The sequence below is a fragment of the Echinops telfairi genome, unplaced genomic scaffold (genome assembly GCF_000313985.2).
Source record: "Echinops telfairi isolate 266 unplaced genomic scaffold, ASM31398v2 ScPeMD7_7424;HRSCAF=8462, whole genome shotgun sequence".
NCBI lineage: Eukaryota > Metazoa > Chordata > Mammalia > Afrosoricida > Tenrecidae > Echinops > Echinops telfairi.
Genome location: NW_022111324.1, coordinates 61,545,687 through 61,560,020, shown reverse-complemented (window position 1 = coordinate 61,560,020; position 14,334 = coordinate 61,545,687). Strand labels below are relative to the sequence as shown.

General features: G+C 54.0%; 1 protein-coding gene across 3 annotated transcripts in view; it reads right to left on the bottom strand.

Annotated features, from left to right (window-relative positions):
* Positions 1 to 1,491: 1,491 nt before the first annotated feature.
* Positions 1,492 to 14,334, bottom strand: part of SMYD2 (SET and MYND domain containing 2) — a 61,854-nt gene continuing 49,011 nt past the window's right edge. For 2 of the 3 annotated variants that reach the window (XM_004699890.3, XM_045298219.1), the window contains exons 7-12: positions 12,373 to 12,475; positions 10,172 to 10,282; positions 8,699 to 8,819; positions 7,096 to 7,270; positions 4,440 to 4,548; positions 1,492 to 1,954 (exon numbers count right to left, since the gene is read on the bottom strand). In XM_004699890.3, the coding sequence (XP_004699947.1) occupies positions 1,874 to 1,954; positions 4,440 to 4,548; positions 7,096 to 7,270; positions 8,699 to 8,819; positions 10,172 to 10,282; positions 12,373 to 12,475 (700 nt within the window). In that variant the 3' untranslated portion in view covers positions 1,492 to 1,873. The remainder of the gene's footprint in view (positions 1,955 to 4,439; positions 4,549 to 7,095; positions 7,271 to 8,698; positions 8,820 to 10,171; positions 10,283 to 12,372; positions 12,476 to 14,334) is intronic. The other variant, XM_045298220.1, reaches the window with a different exon arrangement.

The window sequence follows — 14,334 nt, the reverse complement described above, 5'->3', positions numbered from 1 at the left end:
CAAAAGAAAGTGCTGGCTATACTGAGCATATACCGGCTCCCTGTGGCCTTGCACCCTTCAGAGAGGGAGACCCCAGGCCCAGATGTACTCTGTAGCCGCTCTGAGTGTTGGTATACCATGCGCGTCATCTCTCCCCTTGCACTCTCTGCCTGCTGACTCGAGCAGACCACTGCGTCTTTCAACGAGGAAGTTTCCCACTCTCTCCCCCTTCTACAGCATGTCAGCACTTCAGTCCGTTCCCCAAGCCACACTCTGAACAGTTTGTAACAAAGCCTTCATGAGCACCTGACGTGAAGCACTGTTGTCGTCAAGCACCTTCCAGCATTTCCGGTTCTGCTGCGTCCAGACCGTCCAACAAAGCTCACCGAGTCCCACGCACTGCGGCCGCTCCTCCGTGCAGGCGTGTTGCGGAACTGACTTGGTGTTCAGCGCCCACTGGTGTGGCGCCCCCCCAAACCCCCACCCCCCACTGCTCTCTTTGGTGAGAACTTTGCCTTGTTCAATAATCACTGTACCCTCGCATGACTGTTAGAGCTTCCTGTGCAGAGACGACCGTCCCAGTGCCACGTGCCTGTGGTGGAAATGCAGCTGTCTCTCGTTACCTCTGCGTCGTGTTCCACGGAAACCAGGGCCCATCCTGTCACTTAGGAGAAGTCCAGCCTGTGTTTAGCTTCCCGTTTCTCAGCAGTCTTTTTCTTGTTTGCTCTTTGATAGTGGTGGCGAGTGGGTTATATAAAGACTGCCTGCGATTCTGTAACTCATGGAAATAAACATGCATCTTCTACCTTCCTGGTCAAAAACAAAAAAAACAAAAAAAAAAGTGTCCTAGTGCTGGGGAGCCAGCCTTCTCTGCGAGGTAACAAAGCCCCTTCTCCATCCAGGTGGCCGCCCCGCAGGGTGCTGGGCTGCCAAGTGCCGGTGGAGATCAATGTTTGCTCCACAACATGAGAGTTGGTAAGGAAGAAAAAAATTATTATTATTTTTTGCTTTCTCAAGCTTACCCTGGAGACTTTCCAAACAAGGAAGGCCACTTCTCAGAACAATTCCGAGAACCAACGAGGGAAAACATGCTTTCAGACAGGTTGAAAAACAGCCAGGAGAGCAAGAGTCCCTTCAAGCGCTTTTCTGCAGTTCATGGCTCCAAGGCCTTCACCGCCCCAGGGAAGCAACACAGCCACACGCTTCCCACTCCGTGGTTCCCTGCCACCGATACACACGGAGGACTGCAAAAAGCGCGTGGACAAATCGCACCATCTTTTTCTTCCCATTTTCCATGAGCTTTACAAGGTACTTGCCCACTTTTTCTTTCTTACACCTCCCCGCCCCCCCATGTCTTTTTCCTCCCCCAGGGCTGTACCTGCAGACTGCAGAGGCCTTGGGCTCCACCCACGCTGAGGGGGCACCTGGGGCCACTGGGGTGTACCCTAGTGTCACTTCCACCGCAGGAGCACCTGGGAGACCTTCCCCTCCCTCATAAAGGAGGAAACACTGTGAGTTGTGTTTGTTTTATTCCCTGCACCATTCAGGTTTGTTGAGACACATACCAACAAGCATGGAGGGGGACAGGTTTTAGCATTTAAAAACTGACATCTACCCAGACAACAGGCATGAAGGGGAAAAGGATTGCACTTTAAGGTCAATGCGGCCTGTGCAAAATATTGTACATGAGATCATGCCATATATCCGGGGGCGAGGCAGCATCCAAAAAGGAACTTGTTTCTTAAGTTAAAGGTTAAGACCAACCTCCCAGAAAGCAACGAGAAAGGCGAAGGCGCACGTAGCATTTCCATTCTGGGGTGATGTGCAAGATCTGAAATACTGGTTTTCCGGCGTCTGTCCGGGGATTTAAACAGACACCGAGACGTGCACAGCTTCAGTGACTTTCGATTTCCTGTTTGATCTCAGAGATGTACGGGTGATCTTTGCCGTGAGCTACCTCCATGATGGCCATGGCCTAGGACAGAGAGAAGATAGGGGTCAGGGTCAGAAGCCAAAGACCTCCCATCTTTCCCAGGCGACATTAATGCAGGGAGACCTCGTTGGTTAAGGCCCAAGATGTGAGCAGCTCGCTATTCGAACGCCTGGTCTCCAGCTGAGACCCAGGGCTCAAGTAGAAAGAATATGTTTTGAAAATGATGATGGCAACCTATGTACAAATGTGCTCAACACGATGGATGGGTGGATGGTGTTAGGAGCTGTTAAGACGCTCCCAAAAAATGATGAAAAAAAACCCCTGATTACGATGATGGCTAACAACGCTTTAGAAAGTGATTTAACTATGAAAGTGTATGATATGCGCATATTAAGAAAACGACAAAGTCAAACCACAAACAACTACACTTGACCGATGGTTACCATTGGTGGAGGAGGAAGTGTTTGCTCAGCGGCACTGAGTGTCTCTTAGCGGTGGTGGAACAATTTGGAGAGGGCTGTGAGTAATGGCTCTACAGCACAGAGTATTGTCAACGGCACAAAATTATACATGTAGAAGTCGTTAACCTGGAGAATGTTTTCTTGTGTATATTTCTGCCAAAATTGAAAAAGAATAACTTACAAGAATAACAAAGGGCACCAGGAAGAAGAAATTGTTCTAAAATGGATTGTGGTAAAGACTGTTCAACGAATGTTTATGTGACTGAACTATTGAATTGTATATGCCAATAAAACTGTCTTTAAAAAAAAAAAAAAGCACCCATGGTCTCCTACACGGGCTAGCTTTTGAAAAGGGGATGCAATCTTGTCTGGTCTGCCACCAGTGAGCGGTCTCTACCGCCTGCCCAGCACCGCACCGAGCGCACACCGACGGGAGACTGTTTTTCCCTGTCAGAGCGTGCACGCTTTCATCTCCAAGTTGCAGAAAACTTCAGCACAGACGCGGCTCATTCTGAGGAGTTACTAAGGCTGCTTCAGGTCCTTGCTATCAGCTGTCAAGGTCGATTCTGACCCTACAGGACATGGGAGACAGCACTGCCCTTGTAGGGTTTCCTGGGCTGGAACTGTTATGGGAGCAAATCAGCAGGATTTTCCTCCCTCAGGATGGCCGGTAGGTTTGAACCGTTACCTGTCAGAGAGCAGCCAAGCACCTAGCCCTTGTGCCATCGGTGCCCCGCAGGACTTCTTCACCGCGAGGCAGTAAGCCGAGGTGGCATTTACTGTGGCTCTATCACTGCCGGTTGCCTCTCTGGGCCCCTCACTTTCCTCGTTTGTGCAACAGGAATAGGACACACATCTCGGGGGCACTGACACTCAAAAAGTGTTTGCGATGGTGGGTGACACAGAAATGCATTTATCAAATGGGATCTATTACAATTAGTCTTGCCTTGTTCACACACTTGACTAATTCTCTCAAATCTGGACTGTCTGAGGCCCTGGGAAGCAGCCCTTCCTTTCTAGTACATTCTAGTCTCCTCTTGAATCTCAAGCCAGTAGGGGGCAGGCCGAGTAACAGGGTTGGCCTTCAGGAATCACCTGTTTAAAAGGTACCACCCTCCTCACTCATGGATGCCTCGGGCATTGTCACCTACCAGCTCTTCACAGTTCTAAAGAGGTAAGGACAGGCTGGTAGCGGGACCTAAAATTTTTCTTCGGCCTCCCTCTGTCATCCTGTGATTTAAAAACTGACCCCTTCAGGCTTAACCCACCCCGGAAGCCTGGCTGGGCACCCCACCCTGTCTTCTGGAACGCGGAACCGTACTCCCTCCATCCCAGACAGCCTCTGAGCGAGCGCCGCTGTCTGGAGGACAGGACTGCAGACCGAGTCCTGGCCCCGCGGTTCCCGACATGCCCTCGTCTGCGGTACGAACACCGCTTTCCCCAAGGATGAGGCTTACAGACTGTTCACTTCCACATTCCCCAGCCCCTCTGGCAGCCCTGGGCCACAAGCCGCCCAGGATCTGGGGGCCCCCAGACATCACACCCCCAGCACAAGGGGAAGGACCTGGAGCTCTGGACTCAAGAAGACCCAAAGAGGTTGAATTAAGGCTCCACCACCCACCCTCGGTGGGGTAGTTACGTCATCAGGAAAATCTCATTCGATGTGTGAGAATTCAAAGAAAAATGGAAACATAATTGTGGGCTCTGGCATAAATGAAGCTATCTATTTAGCAGTGATCTCTGTCCAACCCCTTGGATTTTACTGTGAGAGCCCCTGGGACAGACAAATGGAGAAGCCCCTCACCGAGGTCTCTGTCCCAAGTCAGAGCCTCCCCCTGAAGGAGGTTGACAGCACCCTCTGGCCAGCCCCTCCAGTGCTGCTTCCCTCACAGGAAGTGCGGACAGTGCCCGGCTCCTTCCCTCCCTAGTCCAGCCCCTTCCACTCCCCCAGGCAGCGGTGGTGGGTCAGGAGTCCTTCACTGTCCCGCAATGGGTGTAGGCACCAAGGGATGTCGCTGAGGAGCTTGGCCACGCCCCGGACCCTCACTGCAGGCTGGAAGACCCACCTTCCTCAGGGCTTTCTCTCCAGCGGCCTTGTGCTCCAGGCCCAGGTACAGTCTGCCGAGCTTCAGCCACATGGAGGCCACGTTGAGGGAGTACACAGGATAGTGCTTACTGCAGGGAGAGAAAAGAGAACAGCGGTGGCCTGAGCAAAGGCTGCCCAGCTGCCCCACGTGGGGCAGCCCAGGGCTGAGCTCTCCAGGGCAGCCAGGACACCTCTCACCCGGCCAGGGATCCCAGGGGGCAAGAGTGGATAGCAAGAAGCTGGCGACCCTCGGGGACGTGCTTTGTTTCATGCGGTCTCGATGTTTCTGAAAAGCCACAGGAAGACCCCCAGAGAAATCCTCTCCGCAAACGGCGTAAGCGCAATGCTCAATCCAGGCCCAGATTTCTGCATGCCGGGGTGTCCAAAGGCCGGCAATCAAGAGAGCATCTTTTAAATGAAATGTCCCCTCCTGAGCTGCGCCAGTGGGCCTATCACATCCTGTCAGAAAGGCAGCTCGAGTCCAAGCATGTGTGAAAACACACACACACACACACACACACACAAACACGCATACACACACGTGCATGAGGTGTCTCGAGAAGTCAGGAGAAAAGTTGTGCCTTCTAGAGATGCTCGCTCTGTTGTCAGGCCAACACCTCCCAAAAACTGACTGCAAGGGACCCTGCAGGACAGGGGAGACCTGTCCCTGTGAGGTTCGGAGACTGTCACTCTTTAGAGGCAGGGCGGGAAGCCCATCTTTGCCCCGCTGAGCGACTGGTGCTTCCACACTGCTGGCCTGGTGCTTAGCAGCCTGACTTGTAGCCAGCCATGGCACCACCAGGGCTCTGGTTGCCAAGCAGAGGGCATTCTATACATTAGGTGCTCTTGCCTGACTCTTATAGTGGCCGTTCCTCCCGAAACACGGTCCAGGAGGCAGCTCACTGCTGAGTGTCAGTGTGTGTGTGTAGCTGATGGTGACTGTGTGACGCCCCAGGGCAGGTAGAGCTGCCCTTGTGGGTTTTGGAGGCTGTGTGAGTAGGTGCTATCTTACAGGCAAATCTGTTCTACTCCCTATCCAGAAAGTTTGTTCCAGAGAGAGAGGCTCTAGCTGTATTCTTGGGCAGAAGGCATCTATCTGTGCTGCCCGGGGAGAGCCGGGGGCCAGGAACCCGAGTAGGCCAGAGGGGGACCTCTGGGTGAGGCCCACCAGGCCAAGGCCCTGCAGAGGGACCACCACCAGGCTAAGGGGCCCACCCCCACTTTCCTCTCTACCTCACCGAGAAGTCTGCATGAGGCCAGAGGGCTTCCTCACTAGCCCCCAAGGAAGGGGCTAAATCTTTGCCATCGAATCAATGCCAACTCCTAGCCCCAGCCCCCACCCCAATTGACCAAGGTAGAACCGACCCGGGGGTTTCCGAGATGGCAACTCTTTGACGGGAGTACAGTCTCCTCTTTCTCCTGAGAAGTGGCTGGTCTCGAACTGCTGTCCTTCCAGTTAGCAGTTCAATGCATAACCACTACGCCACCAGGCTCCCCACAGAAGTGAAGATTTTGGCATTTCCCCCAACTACATCTATTACCACGAGCAGGTTTTGGGAGGCAGCTTCCCCTTGGGCTCCCCCTGCTGGCCACTGGGAGCAATGGGGGCGGTAAGTGGAGGGCAGAATTCTCAGGGCCATGGAGGGCGCTGACTCCCAGAGACAAACTGTGCAGTCCCGGCCTTAGAGCCTGAAGGGATTCTGAAGGCTGCTGAGTGGATGAGAAATGCCCGCAGTGCTCGGGGAACACACAGATGTCCAGGCCTCAAGGACTGGGGTCCCAGGCCCTTGGTCAGAGGCAGACCCCCTAAGTATGTGACATAAAAGCACCCCCTAACCCCCAGCCCAGGCCTGAAGTGACCGGTCAGAGGACCAGAAGGCACGCTGTGACTTCCTGAATAACATAACCATCTCGGTCAGGAACACAGCTAGCATCTGCTACTAGGCCGGGTTAAAAACCCAACTGTTTTTTTTCCTTCAATCCAAGGGAGCCCTTACATCACCACATCCCACCTGCCATTCATGTAGGCTAGGCCCCCTCTGTGAACTGGGGCTGCCACTTGGAAAAGCAAGAGGGTGCTCACAGGTTTGTCTCTGGGAGTCAGCGCCTTCCATGGCCCCGAGAATTCTGCCATCCACTTACCCGGCCCCCATTGCTCCCAGTAGCCAGCAGGGGGAGCCCAAGGGGAAGCTGCCTCTTGCAAATGGATGTAGTTGGGGGAAATGCTGAAACCTTCCCTTCCCGAGGAGCCTGGTGGAGTAGTGGTTATGCAAAAGCAGGGGTTTCAAGGTCACCAATTGCTGATCAGTAAGTGCCACATAACTTAGTAGGGTGTGTGTGGGGGGCGGGGAGGTGTCTTTTAAACACTGCCCTGAATGCTCTAGTGCTGGCTCAGAAGGGACCACACACTCCCCTCCACCCTCTGCAACACCTCAACCTGCCTCCCTCAGGGTCTCCTGGAGATGGTGCACGTTCAAGCCTGGCCAGGCAGTGCGGCGTCCTAGGCCCAGCCTTCCAGAGTGGATGCAGAGAAGAGACGGCCCTTCCAGGCCTGCTCCAGCATGGTGCAGGCAGAGGACAACGCCTCTGATCTGCACTATTCCTTCCCAGGGCCATCAGAAAAGCCAGGCAGTCACCTGTAGGGCTTAATGATTTTCTGTCCATATCGCAAGGCTCCTTCCCAGTCCTGCATGTACAGGCAGACGCCCATGGCCTGATACATCATGTGCAGCATGTACACATTACTGTCTTCAAACATGGAGCTCATCTTCTCCTGGCTGAGCTCGCAGATCTCCAGCAGCTCACTAGGGGGTGCTGTGGCGTCAAGGAAACCACAGGCATGGCAAAACTGGCAGGGAGACTCACTCCCCAAGGCTGGGCTCAATGGGTCCTTGGGGTCCACTGGCCTGCCACCAGCACACCTGCCCACCCCCAAGAGTCAGTTGGATAAAACCAGGTGAGGGTGAAAGAAATGACATTTTTCTTGAAGAAACAAGCTAGGAGGAATGCAAGGCCTCAAACACAAGACAGAACAGAGAATTGTCACCGCAGAGAACACGGCTGCATGAAAAGCATGGGGATCAGAATCAGAGACCCTCAAAATCTCCTACCGGAGTCCAAATCTCCGCTGAAGGCAGGGTGCGGAGCGCTGGATATGGGGCATTTTAAAGTGGGGCCTCACCGGGAGAAGCACTTCTTATGCAGAGAAACACTGGGCCTTCCTCAAACCCATGGCTTCTAGTTCTACTCCGGGGTACAAATCTAATTCCTTATCAGTTCTCAAGAAAATGCTGTAACGTAGTGGTGGTAGGGCTTCCAGGGACCATCAACTATATTTTCAGTACACTGGGGACCACAGGGGACCGAGTATGGAATATGTCCCACAAGCTCTTCCACACTGTAATCTCGATGGAGCAGAGAACAGGCCTTTCTCCAAGGGAGACGCTAGGTGGCTTCAAACCGACAGCCTCGAGTGAGTGACTGAACCTTGACTACTGTCCACCAGGGCTCCAATGCAGGGGGTGAGGGTAGGGTGGGGGAGTGGTCGCAGCCCAGCTCTTGGTACTCAGCAAACCAAGAGCAAAGCCCAGAAACTGGGACAGTAGGCTGACAACTGTGAGCCTGTGGCCTTAGCTGACACCCAGGACCACACCTCCCTCAGTTTCCGCGTGAGCACTAGCTGTGCGTGTATGTAAATTGGCACACACTGTGCACTGCCCCGAGTGAAAACAGCCCTAGGTAATGGGCTTGGAGAACTGAGTTCTTTAGTCTTAGAGAATGAATCTCTGCTATGAGGCTGAGCCCCTGACCAAACTAGTCAAATAGAAACATCATCTTATGAAATCCAGGTCAGGGGAGTCTCTAGAGTGTGACTGGGTTTCTTGGGGGGGACAGCAAGGAAGGTTGGGGAAATGTGGAGCTAATCGCAATGTCTGCAGAAAAGAAGAGAATGTTCTAAGATTGACTGGGGGAATTGGTACAACTCTTCTTGATAAAGCCAAACTACTGAATTGTATGATATGTGTATTATGTACCAAAAAAACTAAAAAACACATTTCAACGCTGCTTATGGTTGGCACCATCGTAACAGGTGGTCACTGAACCTTCCTATGTTTACCAGGAGACCCCCTTTCCTTCAAAATCCAAAATTTCACACCCACCTCTCTCCTGACCCCTTTCCCAGACTTCCCACCACCTCAGGGCGTGGCGCTCAGCTGCTGGGCAGGGGGTAAAGGATATATTTGTAGTGCTTGGCCCTGCGGAACTCCTCAATGACGTTGCGGGCATACTTGACCATGTCTCGGATGGCTTCCGCCTTCGGGGGGTCGGTCAGCTTCCGGATTTCCACCTTGGCCTCATCCTGAGCAAAACAGCCAAAAGGCAAGGGGTAACATTACCTCCCAGGGAAGCCACTGGTGGAGACACCTCTCAAACACTTTGCAATCTCATGTGAAGGGGGACAGACTTGCTCTTCCAGGGATACAAAAAACAAAAACAGGAGGAAATCGGCCAGTAGGTTGAAAAGACAGAAACACGAATTCCCTAACCCTAAACCCACTGCCGCAGGGTCTATGCACACTGGCAGGACTGGGCTAAAGAGAAGAACCCCACGGGGTTTCCAGGCCACAGCCGAGGGAAAGGAGCCCTGGCGGTTCCTTGGGCTAGGTGCCAAGTAAGGTCCGCAGTTTAAACCCTCAGTCACTGGCGGGGGCGGGGAAGACCGCAGGATGAAGCTTCCTGAAGCATTTAGCCTGCAGGCCCTAGGAGTCGAATGGACTCCAGAGCAGTGGGCAATCTTTAGGGAGGCAGAGTGCCAAGTCTTTCTTCCGCAGCACAGCGGGCCAATTCCAGCTGTCCACCTTTGGGCTAGTAACTGAGGGCATAATCACTGCACTATCAGGGCTCACTCACGGTGATCCTACAGCACATGGTCGAACTGCCCGTGGGCAGTTGTCTCTCCATGGAGCAGCTGATGGGGTTTGAAATGCGGACCTTGCAGTTAGCAACCCAACGTGTAACCATGACACCACCAGGGCTTCCTAGACCATCCTGATTTGAGAAGCATACTTAAGACGGTGCTTGCCCTGAGCAGGGGCATCTGTTCACCCAGCTACAAGCCATTGAGAGAAGACACTCCTAGGAAATGACAATCATAAGAATTTAGACAAAGCCAAGGAATAATTCCACATACTCTGGTGAACCTATTGGAAAGCCCAGAACAGGCGTCCTCAAACTGCGGCCCGCCGAGGACATTTATCGGGCCCGCCAGTGCTTTTTTACTTCAAAATAAGATAATGTGCAGTGTGCATAAGAATTTATTCCTAGTTTTTTTTTTAACTATAGTCCAGCCCGCCAACGGGTCTAAGGGACAGTGAACTGGCCCCCTGTTTAAAGTTTGAGGAGCCCTGGCCTAGAACATCTCTCTCCCCCTCCCTGTCTGAGCATTCATTCCTTTCAAGACCAGCTCTTCGACCGGGCCTGCCCTGATTTACAGGGTGAAGTGGAAACGTTCTCCCGGCTACCAGGAGCAGGTTTTCACAGACACCTGGTCTAACTGGATTCCGCCTGGCTGTCAAGCAGTGCTGCCTTAAAGGGGCTGCCACATCTTTGGGGGACACGCTCTGTGGCAGACCAGGGGAGCTAACTCTGCAGAAAGCATGCGCCGGTGGGGGTGGGGTCTGAGCGGGCCTGCGCTGGGGCGGCAGCACTCACCTTGTCTTTGGTGGTGCACTCCAGGCACTCACAGGTGAAGAAGTAGGAGTCTCTTAACCGGTCGTTCCTGTCTTCTGTTGGATACAGGAGGTCAATGTAGCTGGTGAACACCTGAGGGGGCCAAAGAGTCAGAGCTTTGATTTGCTAAAGAGCAATTTTGACTCAGTGGCAGTGAGACTGGTTGTTTGAACTTGCCGTCAAGTCAATGCTGACTATTTAGGGTTTCTGAGATTGTGCAGCTGTATAACGGCTGCCAGCCTCATCTTTCTCCCATGGAGCTGCTGGTGGGTTTGAACCACCAATCTTGCAGTTAGCAGTCCGACACCTAACCCACAGCATGCCACCGGGCTGTTACTCTATCTTTCCATTCCGTAACCTGGGAAGGTTACTCATTGCTGAGGGAGCTCTGCGGCAGCGGGAAGCAGCAAACCCTTCTTCCTGACAGTAGCCGGTGGTGGAGCAGGAGGCTCTGCACAGCCTGGGGTGACGGCGTCAACTCGTCCAGGGAAGCACAGTTTCTAGAACACCAGCTGGCCGTTCCCTTACCCCAGGGCGAGCTCCTGGCCCCTCTAGCTGAGCCACAGAACTTGGAAAAGCCCTGCCTTTGGGCTCCCCTCTTCACTGCTCTCTACCCGGGTCTATAACTAGGGCACAAAGCAGATGGAGGGAACCAGCACTTAACTGTCCGTTACCTGCTCCCTGCGCCCACGCCTGCTGATCATCCCACAATCCGGCGCACGTCTGACTGAACAGATGGACTGAAACAGCCGCCACTCTGGGCACTGCCAGGCACTAGGTGGACGGGCAGCCACGGGGCTGTGAGCTTGTGGGGCAGCCAAGCTCTCCTCACTCCCAGCACCCGCACAGCTCACTCCGACACCCTGGGCAAAGGACTCCTTTCTCTCTCAAGGGCAAGTGGCGGTCTTAAGTTCTGGTGTCCCGTGACCACATTTCTGATGTGTGCGCGAGAGCAGGATGGCAGGCAGAAACAGAAGCCAATGGGCCTCCCATGGCAAGGACCTGCCACATTTCCTCCTCCTCGGTGACTGACGGGCATGCAGTGCAACAACAGAAGGGCCCAGAAGATGGCGACAGAGGCCACTTCAGTGTCTCTGGCCTGCAGGAGCCAGTCTAAGTGACCAACTGCTCCTCCCTCTGCCGGTAGTCCTCAAGGCAGGGGTATCTGGCGGTTTAAGTTCTAACAGAATGAAGCGGTCTGTGTGATAAAGAAGTAAGCATGGGGCAGTTTCTACAAGACATCCAGCCGCCCAGACACCCGGACCCGGCATGGGGGGGCAGGGGAGGCCTCCTCATGAGTAATTTGGCAAAGGGTGCAAAACTCAACCTGCACTAAATGGACGTAGGTCTGGCCCCAGTTCACAGTGGGCACAGAGGTCACCGCATCACCACTGAGCACAGGGGCGGCGATATTAATACGGCCTCACGTCCACACACGCACCTCAGAATCGTGTCGCCACTACTAAAGGGAAGCTCTTGCTGCAATGCGTGGTCACATCCCTGAGGATGCGTGTGGCTTGCTGGGGATACCAGTGCACACAGCATACATACAGCATGTGCCGGGCAGGCCTTCTGGGGATGAGGCATGTCTTCTAAGGGGGTCACGGAGTCCCTGTGGTCACCGCAAGGACAGGTGACAGAACACGGGCTCTCCTCGCCGGGGCAGCACCACTGCACCTAGAGCGCCCCCTGGCCCCCAATGGCCTAATTCTGAACCGTGGAAAAGGCGCTCTGTCCGCACGGGGAACAGGCATGCCACCAAACAGTGCGCGTCGGCCGGGGCTCCTCAGCAGCAGCGCCTGGGCTCCTGCACGCGCTTTTAAAGAGGATCGTCGCCTTTGACCGATCTTGGCGGAGGCGGCGGCCAAACGAAACTCAACTCATTCGTTTGGCGATGGGAGTCACACACACCAGAGAGAATCGGACACTTCATTCTGGCAAACTGCTTCCTTTGCAAACCTCTAGACCCGTTCTTGGGAAATTTAGCTCAACTGCATTTACTCTTTCCGGGTGCTTCTCGGCCGGACAAGGGGTGGTAGGCACCAGATGGAAGCCCTAAAGCGTGCAGCCTCGGGGAAGCCCAGCCCCCGGACAGGCCACCCATGTGGTTACCAGCCCCCTGGAGCACTGGGGACCACGTGACACAGGCGGCCTGCCATTGCCACCTGAGGCCACGCACTCACCTCCTCTCCTGGCCTGATTTCCTGCACAGCTCTCACCTCTGCCAGGGTCCCCTTGTAGGTCACAATCACGTTGGGGCAACAGCTATGGTTCATCAATGCCACGCTGTCAATCAGGAGAGAGAAGAAAGCGAACAGACCCTTTCTCAGCGAGGCAGGGACACTGTTTACACCATCACTCCGCTTGGCTGCTCGCTTGCTAAGTCAGAGCAATCTTATCTCCTCAAAACAAACGCTGGTTGTCGTATTCTGAATGCACCTAACATCTTAACCTTTAACTTAAGGCCGGTGCTTGTCAGGGCTGGACTACCAGGGGAAAGACTCACACAGAGGAGCCTCAGAAGAAAGACCAGGCTGCCTTGGGGGCCACGAACAATCACTTTTGACCACAATGAAAAGTGAAACCCACCACTAAAAACAGTGGCGTCTGCGGCACAGACCACCAGCAACGAAACCTCACGCAAGTTCTTTCCTGTTAGATGCTGGTCGAAAACCCCACACCGGCAGCTAACTGCTCCTCCACTCGACGCTGGCTTCCCAGCAGCGATCCCACGAGGGACATTCTGCCCACGTGTGCTTTCTTCAGATGCCGACAAGTCGTCACCATGGGCTCCCTGGGTGGCCTGGGCTCCCCTTCCCAAGCCCACCGGGGGCCTCCCAGCACCTCAATTTCCTCATCTGGAATTTGGGACATTACTGTCCCTGCTGTCGCCGCTTGCTTTTCAGGGATGGCGAGGAGGACAGAGAGATCCGCCTACGCGAGGGGCTTTGAGCTGTCTGATTATATCAAGGTCAAAGTTCCAAGAACAAAAATTTCTAAACTACAGGAAAAAAGTGCTTGATCTCTGAAAATGTGGTCTTTGAAATCACAATGCCCATGTGATTGCAGCCATGAGGGATTTTTCCCCCAATTAAAGCAGCTGGGAATGGGGGTTTGTGCTCCTGTGGCTGGCACATCCATGCATGTCACTGCGTGGTGGCCCATGTCACCACCCTGATGCTTCAGCAGCCCAAGCCCTCACCGGCTTGTCGCTAGAAAGCAAAACAGCAAAGGGGTGGCTGAGCCTGGCCAAGAGCCAGCTGCCGGGATTTGAAGGGGCACTGATTCTGTGGACAATTGCGGGAGGGCAGAGCGGCCTGCCTCCAGCTCTGGGTCTGGACAGACTAGGAGCAACTTCACTGCCTCCGTCCTTGGGGACCTGCACTGCGGCGCACCCAGCTGCCTGGCACGTGTCGCAGAGAGAACCGGGTGAGGGAAGCCCCGTAAATCGGGTACTGAGAGGGCAGTCTGATGGATAGCAGATGCCTGGACCATGGCATGGAGGAATCATCCGGAAGTGCATCATTGTGAGACACTTCTGGGCGTCTCTCTAAGGAAATCAGGAAATGCAGTGAGGCCAAAGGCAGAAACCAACCTGTATCCGGAAGACACTGCCATGAAGTGAACTGTAACCCCGCCAAACGGGTTGAAGGCCTGCCACCGGTAAGTTAAGTCATGACTGGGTGGACTGGGTAAAGGCAGGACAGAGAAATGACACGCAAGGCTCAGGCAGCATGGAAGGATCTCCTGACAAGCCCTGGATTTGGATTCACAGCTTCCAGACTGAGCGAGAGAATCCACGTACTCTCTGCTGTCACCGACTTCTGGCCCAGTGTTGTTCTGCCTGCGCTAGCAAACCCTGACAATCACCGCCACGAGCAGAGCTCTCCCCTATGTCTGTCACAGGCCCCAGGGTGGCCCTGAGGGCTTTCTACGAGGAAGGGGAGGGGGCGTGTCTGCCACAATCTTTTGCACTTTCCTTTTGTCCCAGAGGCAAAAGTCTCAAAGAGTTGCCCTACCCAAAACACCATTTTCCTTTCCATCAGAACTCAAACGGCAGACACCGTTTGGGCCTCCCAAAGGTAATAATAGGATGTGAGGGAGTGTCTTTTTGTTCTCCAAAGTAGCTGCTCAGTTCACATGGC